At 44.4% G+C, this 17290-nt stretch overlaps 1 protein-coding gene across 1 annotated transcript in view; it reads left to right on the top strand.

Annotated features, from left to right (window-relative positions):
- LOC142574616 (scoloptoxin SSD14-like) overlaps window positions 1-17290 on the top strand; it is a 103222-nt gene that overhangs the window by 34953 nt on the left and 50979 nt on the right. Inside the window, exons 6-7 of the mRNA XM_075683659.1 lie at window positions 2421-2616; window positions 16706-16869. Of these exons, the coding sequence (XP_075539774.1) occupies window positions 2421-2616; window positions 16706-16869 (360 nt within the window). The remainder of the gene's footprint in view (window positions 1-2420; window positions 2617-16705; window positions 16870-17290) is intronic.

Below are 17290 nucleotides of genomic sequence, written 5' to 3'. Positions count from 1 at the left end.
CACAGAAGTCATTGTTTCTTCCCCACCAACTCTGAGTCCCCTCACCAACCCGGTGTCTTTATGAAGCTCATCATACTTTCATATAGCTAGACAGCATGGCGCAAGATGATGAGTGCCATAACGTAAATCTATTGCAAACAGTTTTTTCATTCCATTTGTACAATAAGCCTTCTATGATTGGTCATAATTTTTCCTGGGCACCCGCACTTCGCTTGTCTAGCACGCAACGCCAGGAAAACTGCGAAAGCTCCTCATCGGATATGACACGTACACAGTGATTATGTATGTCTAGATACAACAAAAGAAAACAATTATTTCCATTTCTACGTCTTTTCATCATCAGCTTGCCGCGATTGGTCAAGAGGTTTCGGGCGGCGCCCACTTCACCTGTCTGTCACGCGACGTCACAAAATTGTGAGAACTCACAGCGTCAAAGTGACGCGTACGCATTAAAGACGCAATAATATGCTGAACGAAACTGAACTTTTTTTCGGAATAGCCGGAGATTGCCCCGTTCCGAAATGAATAGATGATGGCTGCCCGCCGATCGTTCTGGCAGTGGGGTCTCGGGGTTGCCGGTGAGAATGGATTTATTTTCGTATAATAAACATGTTAGCTTGCCACTATAACATGCTCGAGCCCTTTCGGCACGTACACGAGATCAATCTGCCAAATTTCCTTCGCTGAGGATTCGGTTGAGCTACATTTTTACCCTTCGATTGCAAGCCGCCGTGATTTTCTACCAGACAGTGAAAGATAACCAAGAAGAAACGGGTGACTCACAGAGACCGGCACCACCATTATCATTAGGTTATGTACTTTCACTGCGCTACCCCGGCACTACCGAAACCCTCTCCGCTTCTACATGCTTCGCGCCTGTGGCCAGCCAAGTAGATAAGAAATACCTGTGAAATAAAGCAATGCTATTCGCTTTCAAATCCAATAATCCAATAACTGTGACCTCTCATAAATGAAAAGAGCGTTTGATTGGCCTGTTGAAACGACGCTGCGTGTCGCCGCCCGAAGCGTGCGATGGCGGTTACATAAATTTTACGTCAGAAGATTAGAATACGCTTTTAAGATATAGGGCCCCATGGATTCAACAATAGAATATCAAGCGCGAACAGTTATGAGAACCTGTCTGAAAAAGAAATGTCCCTAACATTGTTATATTGTCCTAGGGTCACAAGGCTAATTCTCAAATGACGCTGATTTCAAGGGCAACACGGTAAACTAAACTAAAAAAAAGAACTCTTTGTGCCTCTTTCTGTCATAAGGCAATAAAAAGTGTGTTTCGTTAATCCTATATCTTTATTTCAGTGCATTTTTTCTGTACAAATCATCTTGGCGGGAAAGCATATATTGCCTCTTGGTAGGAAATGCTTAAAACACCGCAGAAATTGATATTTGGTAGCCTAAATTAAAATTATTTTCGAATATAATTGCTCTCAGCCCAGCAAAGGGTTTTTTAGGAGGAGAAGGGATGTTTTATTTTCAACAGACCAAATACAGAGCCTGCTAGAGGGGCAGAGGCTAAAGGCTGAATATGCCTGACAAAGGCATCTGACCCTTTACAGTTTGGCAAGCGGTTTTAGGCAAAGATGACAGCCACGCTTTCGTCACACACACACAAAAAAATAACACGGAAAAACCCACAGAATATAACTATAAGAGTATCACTACTTGTTTGCTGCGTGCCAGTGAAGCGTTTATCATATTCTGGACCTGTGGCAATGGCTGCTGGACAAGTACGAATGTGACAGCTCATCTTTTTAAGGTGTGCACCAGACGACTTTTTGAGCCGTTTATCGCTGTCCCTTATTTATCTTTGGGTGTTATTGTCGCCAGCTGAGAATGTCAATCGGAATGAAGCAATCAAATTACGAAAAATAATTGCTGGAAGATCATTTAGCATGACCTGAATAAAAATATCAATAAAGATTTAAGCCAACCAATATGCGAACTTTATTCGAAACCTTGAATATAGGAGTCAAGGTAACAACCTGACTGCCTCAACGATATCTTATAAAACTGAATGGCAAAAGTGAATGCAATTTCTCCAAGGCTGTTGTCGCCACCGTTCGTGGTATATTGGTAACAGCTGTCAGATTACTTAAAAGAGCTACAGTGTTTCGAAACATAGGCAGGAAGTCAGGGCAAGAAGGAAAATGCGCTACCATGCCCATAAGCTGCAGAAACGCGGGGACGAGCTCAACGCACGCTCCTATGCAGAAATACTCCGCTCAATTATTCCGTGTTCTAGAAAGTTTTCAGCTTTACTTAATACGTTACATTCGTATGTCGGGTGCTCACCGATTATCGCGTACTGAGATTAGTCGGACTACTCGTAGATGACCATGTGCAGCTGTTCATTACACGTTTGCCTCTCGCTCTTTCTTATTTATCATGAATTCACGCAGGCGGCCTGGCAGTGGCTGTGCCAGGAGAGCTGCGTGGCTACAAAGAACTGCACAATGCCTACGGAAAACTGAATTGGTCGGAGCTGTTCTATGATGCCATACTACTCGCCAAATGCGGATTCCCTATTGGAAAGCACCTGGCCGACGCACTGAAAGCCGGAGAAAAGTACACGTTTGAGCTGGCGAATAAAACGAGGTGATGGTGGCTTTTTTTATCATTAGACAATTTCTTGGTGGTGGGCAGGGCTGGGCAAGGATACTTTGCATTTGTATCGTGATACGATAAAAGATACTCCGGCAAGAAGTATTGGAGATACAGATACAAGATACGCCCTCCCCATTACTGTATCCGATACGATACTTTCCATGTGTATCTTAAGACACTTCAATACATTCGCAAATGTGTTATTGTATATCTATATAATGCAGCATCAAACGCGTATGCACAAAAATGTTTGCTTGGATATTTCTTAACTCCATCCAACCTTGTTCCACTTCAATCAAATGTCTGTTCATGTCTGAAAACTTTTCTCTTTCTTGATGAAAAATACATATTGTGATTCCGTAACAATTTATTGGGGTTCGTCTGGCTGCTTAACATGAAATCTCCTTATACGGTGTGCTGTCAACAGTTTTCGCTTGTCGCTTTCGTAATTGATGGGACTCGCTGCTTTACTTGCCGAGCGGCTAGCGAGTCACTATCTGATTAAAAGAACGTCAATAAGAAGTATCTGCGCGATGGCGCAAATACTGCTGCGATGTTTTATCTTGTCCGTAAACGTATTACCGCTTACGCAATACAGGATTACCGGGCAGGTGTACAGCACCAACAACACTTGCAGCAATATTACTTTTTGACGCATCGGGTAAGAGAGCACATAAAATGCAATGAACTTCCACGTTCTACGTATATACTGGCGTCAAGCGTTCGTACCGACATATTCATTAACGTGGAGTCCTTTTACGCTTTTTCTTCTACAAGAAAACTTATGCAGCCCAAGAACGTGTCATACATATTAGTGTGGCATAAAGCGTCGCAAGATACCACCGCTATTCACACTAGTGCCCATTATAGCTCCGATTACCTGGTGGTTTGTTACAGCAAGAAATTTAAGGGTGAGCTACAAAAAAGAAAAAATACATCTAGGTAAAAAGAGAAAAGCGGTTATGTATCACACAAGCAGAGTGAACACGTCGGAACACAATACAGGCGACACCATTAATAGCTATGACATTTAAGCATGACGTATCTTCAGCTTACCTGTTAAGGTCACACAATAGGAAATTCAGTGCCTGTGGAAATTCAGGTGGCTTAGTGGCAGCAGTACCAGCTTGAGAAGTAGAATTTAGCCAATGTTTATAGTTTCAGACAGTGATGTTGCGATAGCAGTATCTTGTATCTTAAGATACACATCCTTTCACCTATCGCAAATACAGATACTAATACATGTCTTTACAGACGTATCATGATACCAATATAATATACCCAAAGGGTATCTAAGATAGTATCTAAGATACATGCACCTTCGATACTGCCCAATAATGGTTGTGGGATACTTAAGGCATCGTGAAGCACTTTAAAGTTGCAAAACATGCGTGGCTTATTGATGCGAAATGCTGGAACCACTTTAATAAATTGTAAGTTTAAAGGGGGTCTGCGTTAGTTTAAATAGTGCCAATCTTTTGAAGCTACTAGCGTTTAATGCGTGATACGTACTGTGCGGGTTACCGGATAGTGTTTTAAAAGTTGCGTTGAGTGCTGTGAATTCCCACTTGTAAAGTCCTGCAATACTACAAAACAGCTTACCTTGGGGAGTGTATTAAGGGAAGAAAATACTTGATAATGGCTTTCGGGTTGGTTCAAAAGGATTTTTGTGGATTGTTTATGCAGCTAACAAACATTGTGAGCTTTTAGATATCTTTTTAGGGGACATTTCGCTCCGTTTAATGAACAAATGTTGTTTTGTTACTGATGATCTTTATAACATTTGTGAAATAAATAGTTGAATTTCGGTTTCGTCATAAAGCACCAAAATACGTGTTTGTTTATTTGCACTCGTAGTTGAGTGCATTATTTTTTCAGCGAGATGTTGTCGATAGATAGGATTTACAGCCATTGGTTAAAAGCCATCTGCAACAAAATTTTCCCAGTGTTAAATGCTTATTCCCTGACAGTGCAGCTTTCGCGCACACTGCGACGCCCCCGTTCAACGCGCCTCAAGTTTTTGTCAGATACCTCCATGATAGGTGGTGTGCGCCTTGGTTGCTTTATTGCGTGACCGGTAGGGGCACTGATCCTCTGTATTCCAGCAAAGCAGCCCAATCTTCAAGCTATTATTCCGCCAAGGATGTCTAGAATAAGAAAGATAGCCGCGATCGAACGCATTCTTCCGCACAGAAATCGCACTGTGAAACGTATCGTGCGGGCGTCACGTGTCAGTTTCTGCATTCTTACGCAGTGATGGCTCGCGCTTTGAAACGCTTTGTTAGGCTGCACTGTTTTCGTGATGGGTCCCACATTTTTAACGCAACACTGCCTTACGGATGGACCAACGCTTTTAGACAAGGCAACGATATCTCCAACGTGGGTGAAGCTAATTAAAAATGCCGCCAATGCCGCGCGCCGGAAATGGCCACAAGCCATCACATTGAGAAGCAGCGCGGCTTACCGGAATGATTTCCCAGTCTAGGCTGCGCCGCTGGAGGGATGAAAATCTTGAAAGCGAGGCGCTGGATTTGCCTAATATCCACTAACTGCCATGTGTGCGCTTCGTCCATTTACGTGCATTTAAAAGGCTGCTAATAAGAAAATTAGGCAATTACCGGCCTCGCAGCTTAGGCATAATTGATTTATAGTACGCCGGCAGTATTTCACAAATTCCGTTCAAAATTATCTAAACATAGCGAAGGTGACAGAATTAAATTATTTACTAAAGATGAATTTTAGCATTTAGTCATATATTCGGTAATGATTCCATGTACTATGTAATTAGTCAAGCAATTACGCAATGTAAACGACTTACATTTTAAACCAAACGCGCTCTGTGATGGATCTCATGAAACAAATGAAGTGCGGCATCCGGAGAGCTCATAACCGTTTCTCGAAGTGGAGGAAGTTAACGCTGCTAATTGCTACATTGTAATGATTTCTAGGCCAACTTCACACTCAAAGCGAAACTGAACAGCCGAAGAGCCTCACTTTGATGATCATGGTATGATCATCACAGTGAATCACAAACCACCAGAAATACCAACCACCGACAGCCGATTAAGAAATATACACGAACACCTGGTACTCAATGCTAAGCGACGTCGGTTAACTCTTGTTCGTGTGTACACCAGGATTAACAGAACGGGAGGAACCCAAACCACGCCTTCGTGGAGACGAGAATGACATGGAGTAGACCAGTGCAGTATTCAATTCATTCACTGTGACTCACAGTGAGCCCACGAGTGAAGTGAGTGCTTGCGCCTAACCGTCGGGTCGACATGAAGCGACCGAAATGGTGGCTTGATAAAGACCCTCGTTTGATGCTCATCTACCTGTGAAACACACACAGTCAGGTCACCCATGGGCGTTAGAGAACGGGGAGGTAAAGTAATGGGGGAGTTAGAGAACCGGAAGGCATTGTCGAGCGAGGAGCACAGTGCACGAAAACTCGCACGCCATTTACGCAATGTCAACATAGCGAAAAGACAGTATAAGGCGTCCGTTTCGTTGAGTACTTCACTGACACTGCGTTGTTACCGTTGCCAGAAATATCAACCACTGACAGTTGATTAAGAAATATACACGAACACCTGGTACTCAATGCTTAGTGGCGTCGGTTAACTCTTCTTCGCGTGTACACCAGGATTGTCAGAACGGGAGGAACCCAAACCACGCCTTCGTGGAGACGAGAAGGACATAGTGTAGACCAGTGCAGTAGTCAATTCATTCAAGACGAATTTCCAGGCGAGAAACGCCGCCTTTGCGAGAGACTAGACTGACCTCCTGGAGGTTCTCGTTTCTATATGTCGTCATAGGACTGAATTTTCCCAATCAATACGTAGTTGACCCATTCTTGTCAGGCGGGAAGCGTGTTGTAACTTTTTTCGCGCGTGCCTGCTATTATCATTATTACTCTGCTCTTCCATTAAATAACCAGGTTTTTCCATCAACTGCTCTTCCTATGTGGTCCTTCGTGGGTTTCCATAACCCTGGTTTCGAACGTTCTACCAAAAATTTAGAGTTGTCCGCTAAACTGAGAGCGACTGCTCAAAGCGTGCCCGCAGCGATCAGGAGAAGGCATATACCTCTCTAATCATCCGCGACGTAAAAGCAGGCGATAACCTCCGCACGAAGAAAAGGATGGATGCTTACAAACTAGCTCAGTTTTAAATTCTAATAGCATACTCTTTTAAGGCGAAAGCCTTTCTAGGCTCACGGTGAAGTTTGGGCCAGCTGACCTGACCGCCGGAGTCTCCGCCTAAGCGTCATCACGCCATATCAAGACAGATTAAAGACAGTTTAAAGCATGAAGAATGATTGATAGTGACAGTTAGTGGATGATAACGTTATAACAGAGATTGGTAGAGGTCAGTAATGACTAGTAATCACTGACAATGACTATTATTGACTTGCAATGACTACTAAGGACTCCGAAAATATCAATATGTCTAACGAAGGCTTGTAACGACCACAATTGATTGCAAATGACTAAATATGCTTAGTAGTGAACCGTAATGACTAAAAGAAAGAAGAGAAAGAGAAGAGGCAAAGAGAAAGAGGCGAATGATAAGAAGAGGAAGAGTAGGCTTTCTCCGTTCACCTCTTAAGAGAGATCTAAAGAGACCCTGTAATTTTTCTTTTCTACTTCTTCATGAGCACATGATGTATGCCCCTTTCTTTGACCCCTATAAATATACAGGGCGTTCTCTTCTTTTTTTGAGCTGCGCCAATACATTGTCTATGGCAGATAGCACAATTTCAACCCTTCATCTAAATTACGCGATGACCCGGCCATTACTTCTACGAGAAATCACAATGCTCAATTGAATAATTAAACTAATTACGCTGATTAACATTTTAATTAATTGGTTTACCATACATGTTTAAATCTGCGAATTATAGTGAGTTCTCAAGGCGTATACACTTGGGAAGAATTCTCTGGACAGTACCATTTCAGCCATATTAATTTTCAATATGTGCAACTAAAGTGCCTTGGCGCTGCAGTGACTTTTTAGGAAATCGCTGTTTTATGCGTCGGAGCACAAAAGTATCTGGAACACCAATGCATATCGATGGACACATTGAAAATTGATATTTCGGAACTGGTGCTGTTCAGAGAATTCGTTCCAAGAGGATACGCCGTGCGAACTCAGCCGCTAAAATCCGTTGATTGAAATATGTGGCGTAAGGAAATGTATTAAAATGTTAATTCGCGTAATTATTTTAATTATTCATTGGGACATTTTGATTTCTCGTAGACGTAATGGCCGTCTCATCGAGTAATTTACATCAAGGGTTAGGATTGTGCTATCTGCCACAGGCAACCTCTGAAAAAAGAAATTGGTGCAGCTAAAGTAAAAAAAAAAACACCACTCTGTGTAGCTCTTTTAGACGCGCCCTAAACCAGCCATGGTAGCTTACTGGCTATGGCGGTGCGTTTCTGAGCTCAATGGAGCCTGTTAGATCCAGGCCGCGCCAGCTTCATTTCGATAGGGAAAGGACAAAAAGCCACTTGGAGATCTAATTAGTGCCGAGTACCCCACTACGGCGTGGCCCACAATCAGATCATGGTTCTGGACTGTAACGCCCCACAATCTTACTTAAGATCTGTCCTCATCTTACAAACTAATTAGGCGGACTTTTTGTTACCCCTAAACTACATCTTCTTGTCTTGTCTTGTCTTGGCTACATCTTCTTGTCTTGTCTCCAGCGTTGAGCCGGAGCAAGGATTGACAGAGGAGCCTGCATATTTCCGCCATAGGCCATTTATCTTGCATGTGCTGCTCCTTTGGTCCCAAATTCCCTACGGCACTACTACTGTCGGTTGTCGACTCACGTGTAAAAAATCTTGGCGGCTACTTCACACGCTGTCTCTCCTTCTATTTTTTGACATTTCCTACAGAGATCATTCGAGAAGCGCTTTCCGAGGCTCTTTCACCAGCCTTCGTACTTATTTTTTATTTGTCCATAGTGTGAGCCCTTTTCGGGCTGCTACAGTGTGGGAAATAGAATCTTATAACAAAACAGTGGCATGCGCAAATAATTAATTAATCAGTAATTATATACAAGGCATATAAGTACAAGGCATATATACGCTTACAATTAGTAAAATAACATTTCCAAATTTCTTTCAAAGGAAACCACAGAATGAACAAATATAAAAACCTCGGTATCAAGTTTGTTCCAGTCAACAATTGTTTTAACCAAAAAAAGAATGCTTAAAGACATCAACTCTGGAGGAATAAGGCATGAAAGCATAGCTGTGATTAATCCTTGGTGATATTCTGCCAGGAGGTCGCAACTAAGGGCTGGGATCCACGTTTAGGCTTCGCGTTTGTAATTGGAACATGAATTTTAATCTAGCAACCCTCCGGCGCTCAGCAAGTGTCGGAAGGTTAGCCTCATCAAATAACTCTGTAACTGATGGTGTTCGATTGTAGAAGGAAAAGCTAAACCTGGCAGCAAGACGCTGTACTTTTCCTAGTTTATTAATAAGGGATTGCTGGTATGGGTCCCAGATTATACTTGCGTACTCTAGACTACGGCGAACAATTGCCCTGTATGCATTTAGTTTTACATCAGAAATGGCAAACTTCAGTTTCCTTTTTAACAAGCCGAGCTTTCGCTGTGCGGATCCACAAGTGATCGCCACATGACTCTTCCATTTTAGATCATGTGTTGTAGTTATTCCAAGATATTTCATTTCATTTGTACGTTTTATTATATCACTGCCAATAGCATAGGAAAAAAAGCGCGGGTAATTTCTATATATATATACAGTCATGCAAGCCGACTTCTTAAAATTAATTTGCGTATCCCATAAGCTACACCAGTCAATAATAATCTGCAACGACTCATTCAATAAAATTTGGTCACTGGCGCTTTTTACCCGCCAGAACACCAAACAGTCATCTGCAAATAGTCGTACTTCAGTCAGTGGGTTAATGTTCATGGCTATATCGTTAATGCATATCAGAAACAGTACTGGCCCCAAGACCTACCCCTAAGGAACGCCGGACGTAACCGACAATATTCACGACCGCTCATTAGAAATTTCTAGGAACTGTTCTCGATTCTTTAAATAAGCCTGAACCCATCCTACAATTTTTGGACTTAGACCAGCGTCATAAAGCTTGCGCACAAGTTTTGAATGGCAAACCCTGTCAAATGCCTTGGAAAAATCCAAGGCTATGACACCTCTCTTCCTAATACTTTATGGCTGAAGCAAAGTATTGAACTGTCTCGAACAGCTGGGTCACGGTGGAGAGGCGCCTGCGAAATCCATGTTGTTTAGCATAAAACATTTTTTTCGTTTCCATGTAATCTGCTATATACTTGCAGAGGATGTGTTCCAACAATTTATAAACAGTGCATATAATAGAAATAGGACGGTGATTGTTCACGTTGAATCTGTCTCCTTCTTTGAAGATCGGCGCTACCCTGCCCATTAGCCAATCATCAGGTAAAGTACCGGTGTTTAATGATACCCAAAAAATTTGTACTAGGAATTCCGCAACCCAGTCACTATAGCGTTTCAGAAATTCATTAGGTATGTCATCTGGCCCTGATGACTTGTTGCAATTTAGTTTCAATAGCAGCTCTAATGCTCCTTCCTTGGAAATTTGAATTTCGTCTCCGCAGGTGTCCCATGATTGCCGTATCGGGGTGTCGATTTCACCAGGCGAGAACACTGAGCAGAAAAAGTGATTGAATTCCTTTGCATTGAGGTCTGGCTTGCTGCAAATGCTATCGTCCACGCGAACTGCAGTTATTGCTGGTTTTGAACCGGTCAGGTATCTCCAGAATCTGTCCGGACTATTGAGCATGTAATTGGTTAAAGCAGTTGAAAAGAAAATTGCCCTGGCTGTCTTTAATTCAGTTCGAACCTTCGCGTTAAGAAAAGATATCGTGTCAGGGTTTCTTGGCGTTGCCTGCCGGGCGTGCCGTAGTCGGCGTTTCAAGTGAATAATGGTTCTAGTGATCCACGGGATTGCCTTTTCTTCGCGTTTTCGTCTTACAGGTACAAATTGCGATGTACAATATGAAACTGTTGACTTAATATATGTCCAAAGACGCTGCACATCATTTTCTTGCGGTATCGTGTCAAGAACTAGCTCTAGATGATCGAGGATTGATGCGTCATCTGCCCTTTGAAAATTTAGCACACGCCTGTTACAATGTTTGACAAAACCCTTATCGTCTACCCTAAGGGTGGCTGCTATGGTTTTATGGTCCGATATTCCATTTTTACATTGATTTGGCAATTAAAGCTGTCATCCGATAAAAATATCAGGTCAAGTATCGAGTGGCATTGGCCCTGTATTCGCGTTGGTTAATTTACTACTTGAATTAGACTGTGTTTTGCCATTATTTCCAGCATACAGTCCACGTGTAGTCTATCGACAGTACTTGATATACGTGCGTTACGATCAACACCAGCCAGGTTAAAATCGCCCATTAGTATTAACCTACTTCGTTTGTTAGTTATGCTTACAACGTAATCATCAAGCTTTTGAAGAAACTCTGAGGAACTGAGACGGGCGCGATAAATAGCACCAATGATTAAAACGAATCTATTCATGAATAATTTGCACCATATGCTCTCGTGATCGTCAATGACGGGAAGTGGTTCGTACTTAGTTGAGTTCTTGATTAACAAGGCAACGCCACCGCCCTTTGTTGTCCTGTCATTACGTATGACATGAAAAGAATTAGGACAGAATTAGGCACATTCCTTTGCTGGTAAAAATTTCAAGTACTTGCTATGAACGAGGAAGATTTCGGCATAGCCTTGTCATGCGAAAACAACATTTGGCGCTTGCTCCTGCAGCAAACGAACTCTCATTCGCTCCTCCTTTGCTTCCCGGCGCATACCGTGGGTCCTAGCTTTGGTTAGCCAAGCTATTTAACGAAACAAAAGACTTAAAAATCACAGTGCAAGGTACAAGGTCCTTGCATTGGTCCTTCCATTGTCTTCATATTACTTCGTCATCCGAATCTTGTCTCAGTTGTCATCTTACTATTGCCGACGTACCCTCTCCATCACGCTGTCGTTTTACCATCGTCATCACTTCAGAAAGCTGGTACCACGGTTGTCACATGACCTTCTTTGTTCTCCCGACTTCATTTCTTCTTGTTATGCTTCGTAATCGTGCTGTCCTCATTGGACTGTGATTATTCTGCCTTTGTCATGCCATTATCGTCACACAGTAGTTAAGCATCCGTTATCTAGCCGTCGTCGTCACACCTTCGTCGCAATACACTCGTCGTCATACTATTGTCTTCACGCCGTCGTTGTCACCCTGTCCTCGTTTTACCATAGTCCTCATTTCAGAATCGTCATCTCATTGTCGCCATGCGTCGTCGTCATGCCACCTTTCTTGTTCCATCGGCGTCACTCCTTCTTCGTCATTCCATTGTTGTCACTACGTCGTCGTTATACAGTCACCGTCATGTCATCATGCTCATGGGTGGCTAATAGACGCTGCGGGCTAATAATGGTTACAATCAATCACATAATGTGTAAGCGCGACTTAACGAGGATGCAGAAAGGAATAGACGCACAGAGATGATCGATCATCTTGGCAAGCGAGTGCCAAGCTCCTCGAGGGCCGAGACCGTGTATGTCACACATAAACGAAGCAACGGAAGTCTCTGCATGACCATTACAGATGTCAAATAAACGCGACTTCAGCAACACGGTGCGTCGCTACGTAGCTTGAATGCTAATGGCATTACCGTCGACAGTCATCATGATAGTAGCTCTGTCGTAATTTCTTGTTCGTCTCCAACGCACTGACATGGTTTTGGTGTCATGTTCCGTGCGTCCGTACACCGGCAGTGCTCCTCGATTGCGTTTATACCGGCTAGCTCATGATCGTCGGACTCACACAGCGTGGCCGGCTTTTGTCAGGGCACTAGTCGCGGTTACACCCTTCCTCTAGCGTGAGGGGCAGTATTGTGTTAAACACGTACGCAGACGTGTAGTATGCCTTTCTTAAAGGGATACTGAACAAAACGTTTGCCGCCGAGATTTTTAGCCCAAACAAATGTTTGAGTGCTGAACTTTGTTGACACAAGCTTGTTTTTAGGCAGAAAATAGTGAAAAATACAGATTTTAATGCATTTTTTCGCATAATACCGCGTCTAGTGGCCGCGCCGTGAACTAGAAGAAGTGGTGTTTCTGTGACGTTGTCTGCGCCGGATACCGGCGTGCCAGGCATCCCCCGCGTCTCTGCCCCCGCATGGACGGCGCTGGGGTGCAGCGAACGATCTCTCCACTGCGCACTTGCTCGCGGCCACATACTTGTTTTCGCAAGCGGAGCTTGTGCCCAAGTCTTCAAGGTCACCGTTTGTGATCTGTGCGGCTTTCTAATGTGATAAGTGAGGCACCTGGCACAACACAGGGGAATGCCTCTACGCTGCTGCGCGCAAGGGTGGCAAAAAGGTATGTTCGGGCTAGACAAGCCGTGTCATACCTTTCCATCAGAGCCGAAGCTTCAGGGGATATTTGTGCTACGCACCGATTGGGGCCAATATGGGCGCAACAGCAAGGCGCGCGGACGTCAGGCAAGTGCCGATTGCCTACCCCTGTAGCTGCCGTTTCGTACAATAACTTCTAGAGGCGATTCTGGCGCTAGTGTCTACGGGAGCTGCAACGGGCGCGGTTATGACAGCATGGGAGTTATGGGAAGTGCACAGATTTGCTTAAATATCGTCCTTCTCGCTTCAAGCCGTTTCATGACTTTGTATGCTAGCTTTTTTCAAGAAAGTACTGCGTAATAAATAATTAAATAAACATTATCAAAATTGTCCAACGCCATTCGAACACAGGATGTCGAGCACAGAAGCCCGATATTGAAACCATTACACTGCGGATGCATAAGTCGACAAGCCACGTAAAACGCCCCTTTTGAATTTATCGCCGGAAAGCCAATGCCTTGAGAGACGCTTGGGACGTTTTGTTTTGGCCATCTCGACGAGTTGAATTGTCGCAATTAGTAGCGTCTGTGCGCGTTCGCAGCGCCTTGTGCCCTTCAGCATGTATAGATTGGTCTGAAATTTACGACAACGAGGGCATAAAAAGCCTAATAAACAAAACCACAAGAACGTTCGAGTCCACAAGCACGATGATTAGACAAATCCGTGTAATCCTCAACATACCTATGGTAGCTGAACAATGGCAGCGCTAGAAAGTCCCCTTGTAGGACACGCTGCGGTTACTGCTGCTGCTGCTACAAGCTGATACACATGACGTCGCGGCTGTCGGCACGCAGCCCCGCGTGTGCCGGCGTACAGCCGCCTTGCACTCACTATCTTCCAAAAATACAGCGAACCGTTCAAAAATACGTTAAATAAACACAACGTATCGGAACAGTTGAGTTTTCCGAGTCGAATTTCGATGCTTCCTTCCTTTTTTAACATTTTTGTTCAGTACCTGCTTAAGTACACTGGGCACTTCGGCCCGCTGCTGAGAGCATCCCTGTACGCGCCATACCTTTTGTGGTAGCTTGGCGTGCGTATCGTTTTATGGGGCCGATATTCGAACTGGTGAGCAAGTGATCACGATTACCCCTGATAATCGGTTTATTGATTTATTTCTTGTATTCTCAAGACTATACAACAGACTAGAGGGGAGGGGCAAAGAAATAAAACTTGTAAATTTCATGATGTGCACGTTACATGCACACACAAAGAAAACTGAGAATCCCACAAATATCGAGGTCATTCGGCGCCTCCTTCTTGCTCACTGCTGCGCGAACGATTGGAACTTATTCTGCGAGGAATTGAAAGCTGCGATTATAGAAACACTTATCGACCCGTTGCACTTATTTATTACAGCACTGGAGGATTCCATGCAGACAGAATGTGTGGAGAACAGACCACCCCTGTCATCTTTTACGCGGCCGTGCAGAAACTGACTTTAATCAGGACCCGTCCGCAGCAGAGCTTCGCGCAAAAAACTTCAACCCGTTCCGGCGAGAAGTGGCTTTTCCGGGAGCTTTAGACTATTGCCTGTTGCTTCTGCAATGTTCGTACGCCTAGATCTGGGGGGCTATAATGTGAAGCTATTCGACTATGATTTCATTATGATCTACTAACGTCAAAATTGCGTAACCACCGACACAATCACGGACGGTGACCCACAACATTGTTTTACCATCCCAAACAAATTCTCTCGTCGTTTATAGCACGTTATTTTTGCTTGGTTTGAAGGCGAATAGAATTTCGTACGATGACAAGTTTTTCTTATCTAATTGGCTGACATGCAGAGAGGAGCACGTAATAGCGGAAAAGGTTTCGGTGTAGCTGAGCTTGCGCAGTGAAATCAGATAACCAGGCGAGGAAAGTAGTCCCGGCGTCTCCGATTGGTCCGCTTCCCGTTGCTTAGTTTGCGGTGGCTCGTCAATGATCGCGTCGGCGAACAACTGAGCGTCGCAAATGCGGCGAAAACAGATTGGATTGGACAAAATTTAATAAAGTCCTGCAGGATGCATGCCAGCGCCCCGCGGGCGTCTCCCACGCAGTTACCGACAGGGAGTAGCTGGCGGCCGCTGCGCGAGCCTGCTGGACGGCCCATTGCTGGTCTTGCAGGAGCGGGCTTCGTAGGGTCTTCTCCCACTTGTCGGAGGTAGAGTCGGGCGGAGCGTTTCTACACTCCCAGAGCACGTGTGCGAGTGTCGCCGCGACCCCGCACGAGGGTCACGCATCGTTGAGGTAGACTTCCGGGTAGATGATATGTAACCTGGAGGGGTTGGGATAGGTAGAGCGCCAGTGAAAAAGCGTTGGCAGGTGTACCCAGAGCAATCGGCACGCAGGCGTCTCATATTGCTTTCATAACGCGGAGTCGCCGGTTACTTAGAAAAATAATTTGGGATATTATTGCATCTTCAGTGCATACACGTCACCTTGGCACGGCGAGTTTTCGCGAGATTTGTGACGTCGCGTGACAGACAGGCCAAGTGACTTAAAAAAACAAAGTTTGTGTCTCACTTCGTCGTAGTCTGCTTAGCACCGTAAACTTAGTTTTTAAGTCAGGAACCAGCTAGCTCTGCAACAAGTTTTGTTGAAGGCGGAGTTGGTTTGGCCTAAAACATTTTGACCAATAACGGCGCAGAATCAGATGTAAATTTTAGTATCTTGTACGGCTTCATCGTGCATAATCAATATGCCACTTTGAGATAGAGGGTTCTCACGGTTATTCTTATGTGGAATGACAGACCGACAACAGACTGACGGCTGTAAAGCTTTTGACCGATCGCGCAGGGCTATAACGACGGAAATAGAACAGAAACAGATTGTAACAGCTTTACTCTATAGCGACCCAGGTCACGGTCCTCCTCGATCTGCATTCATACGATTCTTGGATTTCGTTTAGGGTGCTTATCTCCTTCTGCTTTACGTTAATATGGCTGCCGTTGGTGCCTGGCTCTGCATTATATGTTGGAGAGGCTCATTTCGTCGTCACTGCAGCGGCAACCAGGCGGTGCACGTACTTCTGTATTTTCAACATCAGCGTGTATATTGCATACATTGCGGTGAACCGAGTTGCAGAATAAGTCGCGTGCTCAACTATACGAATTCGAACGGAGATAAGAGTATAGTTATTGCCTAGGGAGAGTTGTATAAGCAGAACCAGAGTGGGGCCATAAGCAGAGGTGCTAGAATCCATGCGGTTCCCACTAAACAGGCTCTTATAGACACAATACTGCACCTCACCGCCGACGTGCGCCTGCGGCTGCCCTTGGGCTCGAGTCACAGGAGATAGGAACGCCGCCAGCTATAATTGCCTACCCTGCGTCTCATAGACCCCCCCCCCCCCCTCACCCCTCTCTTCTTTCATTCTACATAATAGTGGTATTGGATTTTTCACAATGGTTAGGTTACGCGCAATCTTTAGGCACCTGTGCTTCTTTCTCCACCTACGTCATCCATGCATTATTTGGTCTGCGTCACACGTGTTCTCCGTGTATGCTCATATCGGTGAATAAGTACCTTGTCTTTGCATGCGCAGCTCCTGCTTTGACATTGTCTGATTGCATTTGGCCTTCAAAGGATACTTTTGTGCTTGCAGGCGAGCATTCATGAACAACAAGACCGGAAAAATTCTTCAAGAGGGTGAAATACTTATCCAGGAAGATTTGGCAAGTACACTAGAGATGGTGCGAGACAAGGGAGCCGACTACTTTTACAACGGGAGCTTAGCAAGCGAGATCGCCCAAGAGATCAAACAAAATGGCAAGTTTTCTTTCCCGCTGGAATTTGACGCATTAGGTTCGGTTATATAATAAAGTAAACTATAGAAATGAGGGAACAATGTAAGCACAGCGAAGGGAACTGCACAGATGGTTTTTCCCAGTTTTTCAGAGTCCCTGTCTCTTAGGGATAAAAGCCGTCTACATTAGCTGCGTTTCCACCGTTGGCACCAGCCACCAACAGCAATGTGCACATAATTTTGATGCGGAACAATAGTGAAGCTAGACATGCCAACGCTTCGATAGACCATACTGAAGGCTATCCACCAAGCCGGAATTAGAAAGATTTCAAGTGAACATTAGACTACCATGGTATTTTCGTTACATACATGAAGATTCATTAGAGCCTCGGTAGACTAAGATGCCATGTCGGTAGGCTTTTCGTTAGTCAGACGAGCCAGATG

The sequence above is a fragment of the Dermacentor variabilis genome, chromosome 3 (genome assembly GCF_050947875.1).
Source record: "Dermacentor variabilis isolate Ectoservices chromosome 3, ASM5094787v1, whole genome shotgun sequence".
NCBI classification, from domain to species: domain Eukaryota; kingdom Metazoa; phylum Arthropoda; class Arachnida; order Ixodida; family Ixodidae; genus Dermacentor; species Dermacentor variabilis.
This window is presented reverse-complemented; position numbering and strand designations above follow the sequence as displayed.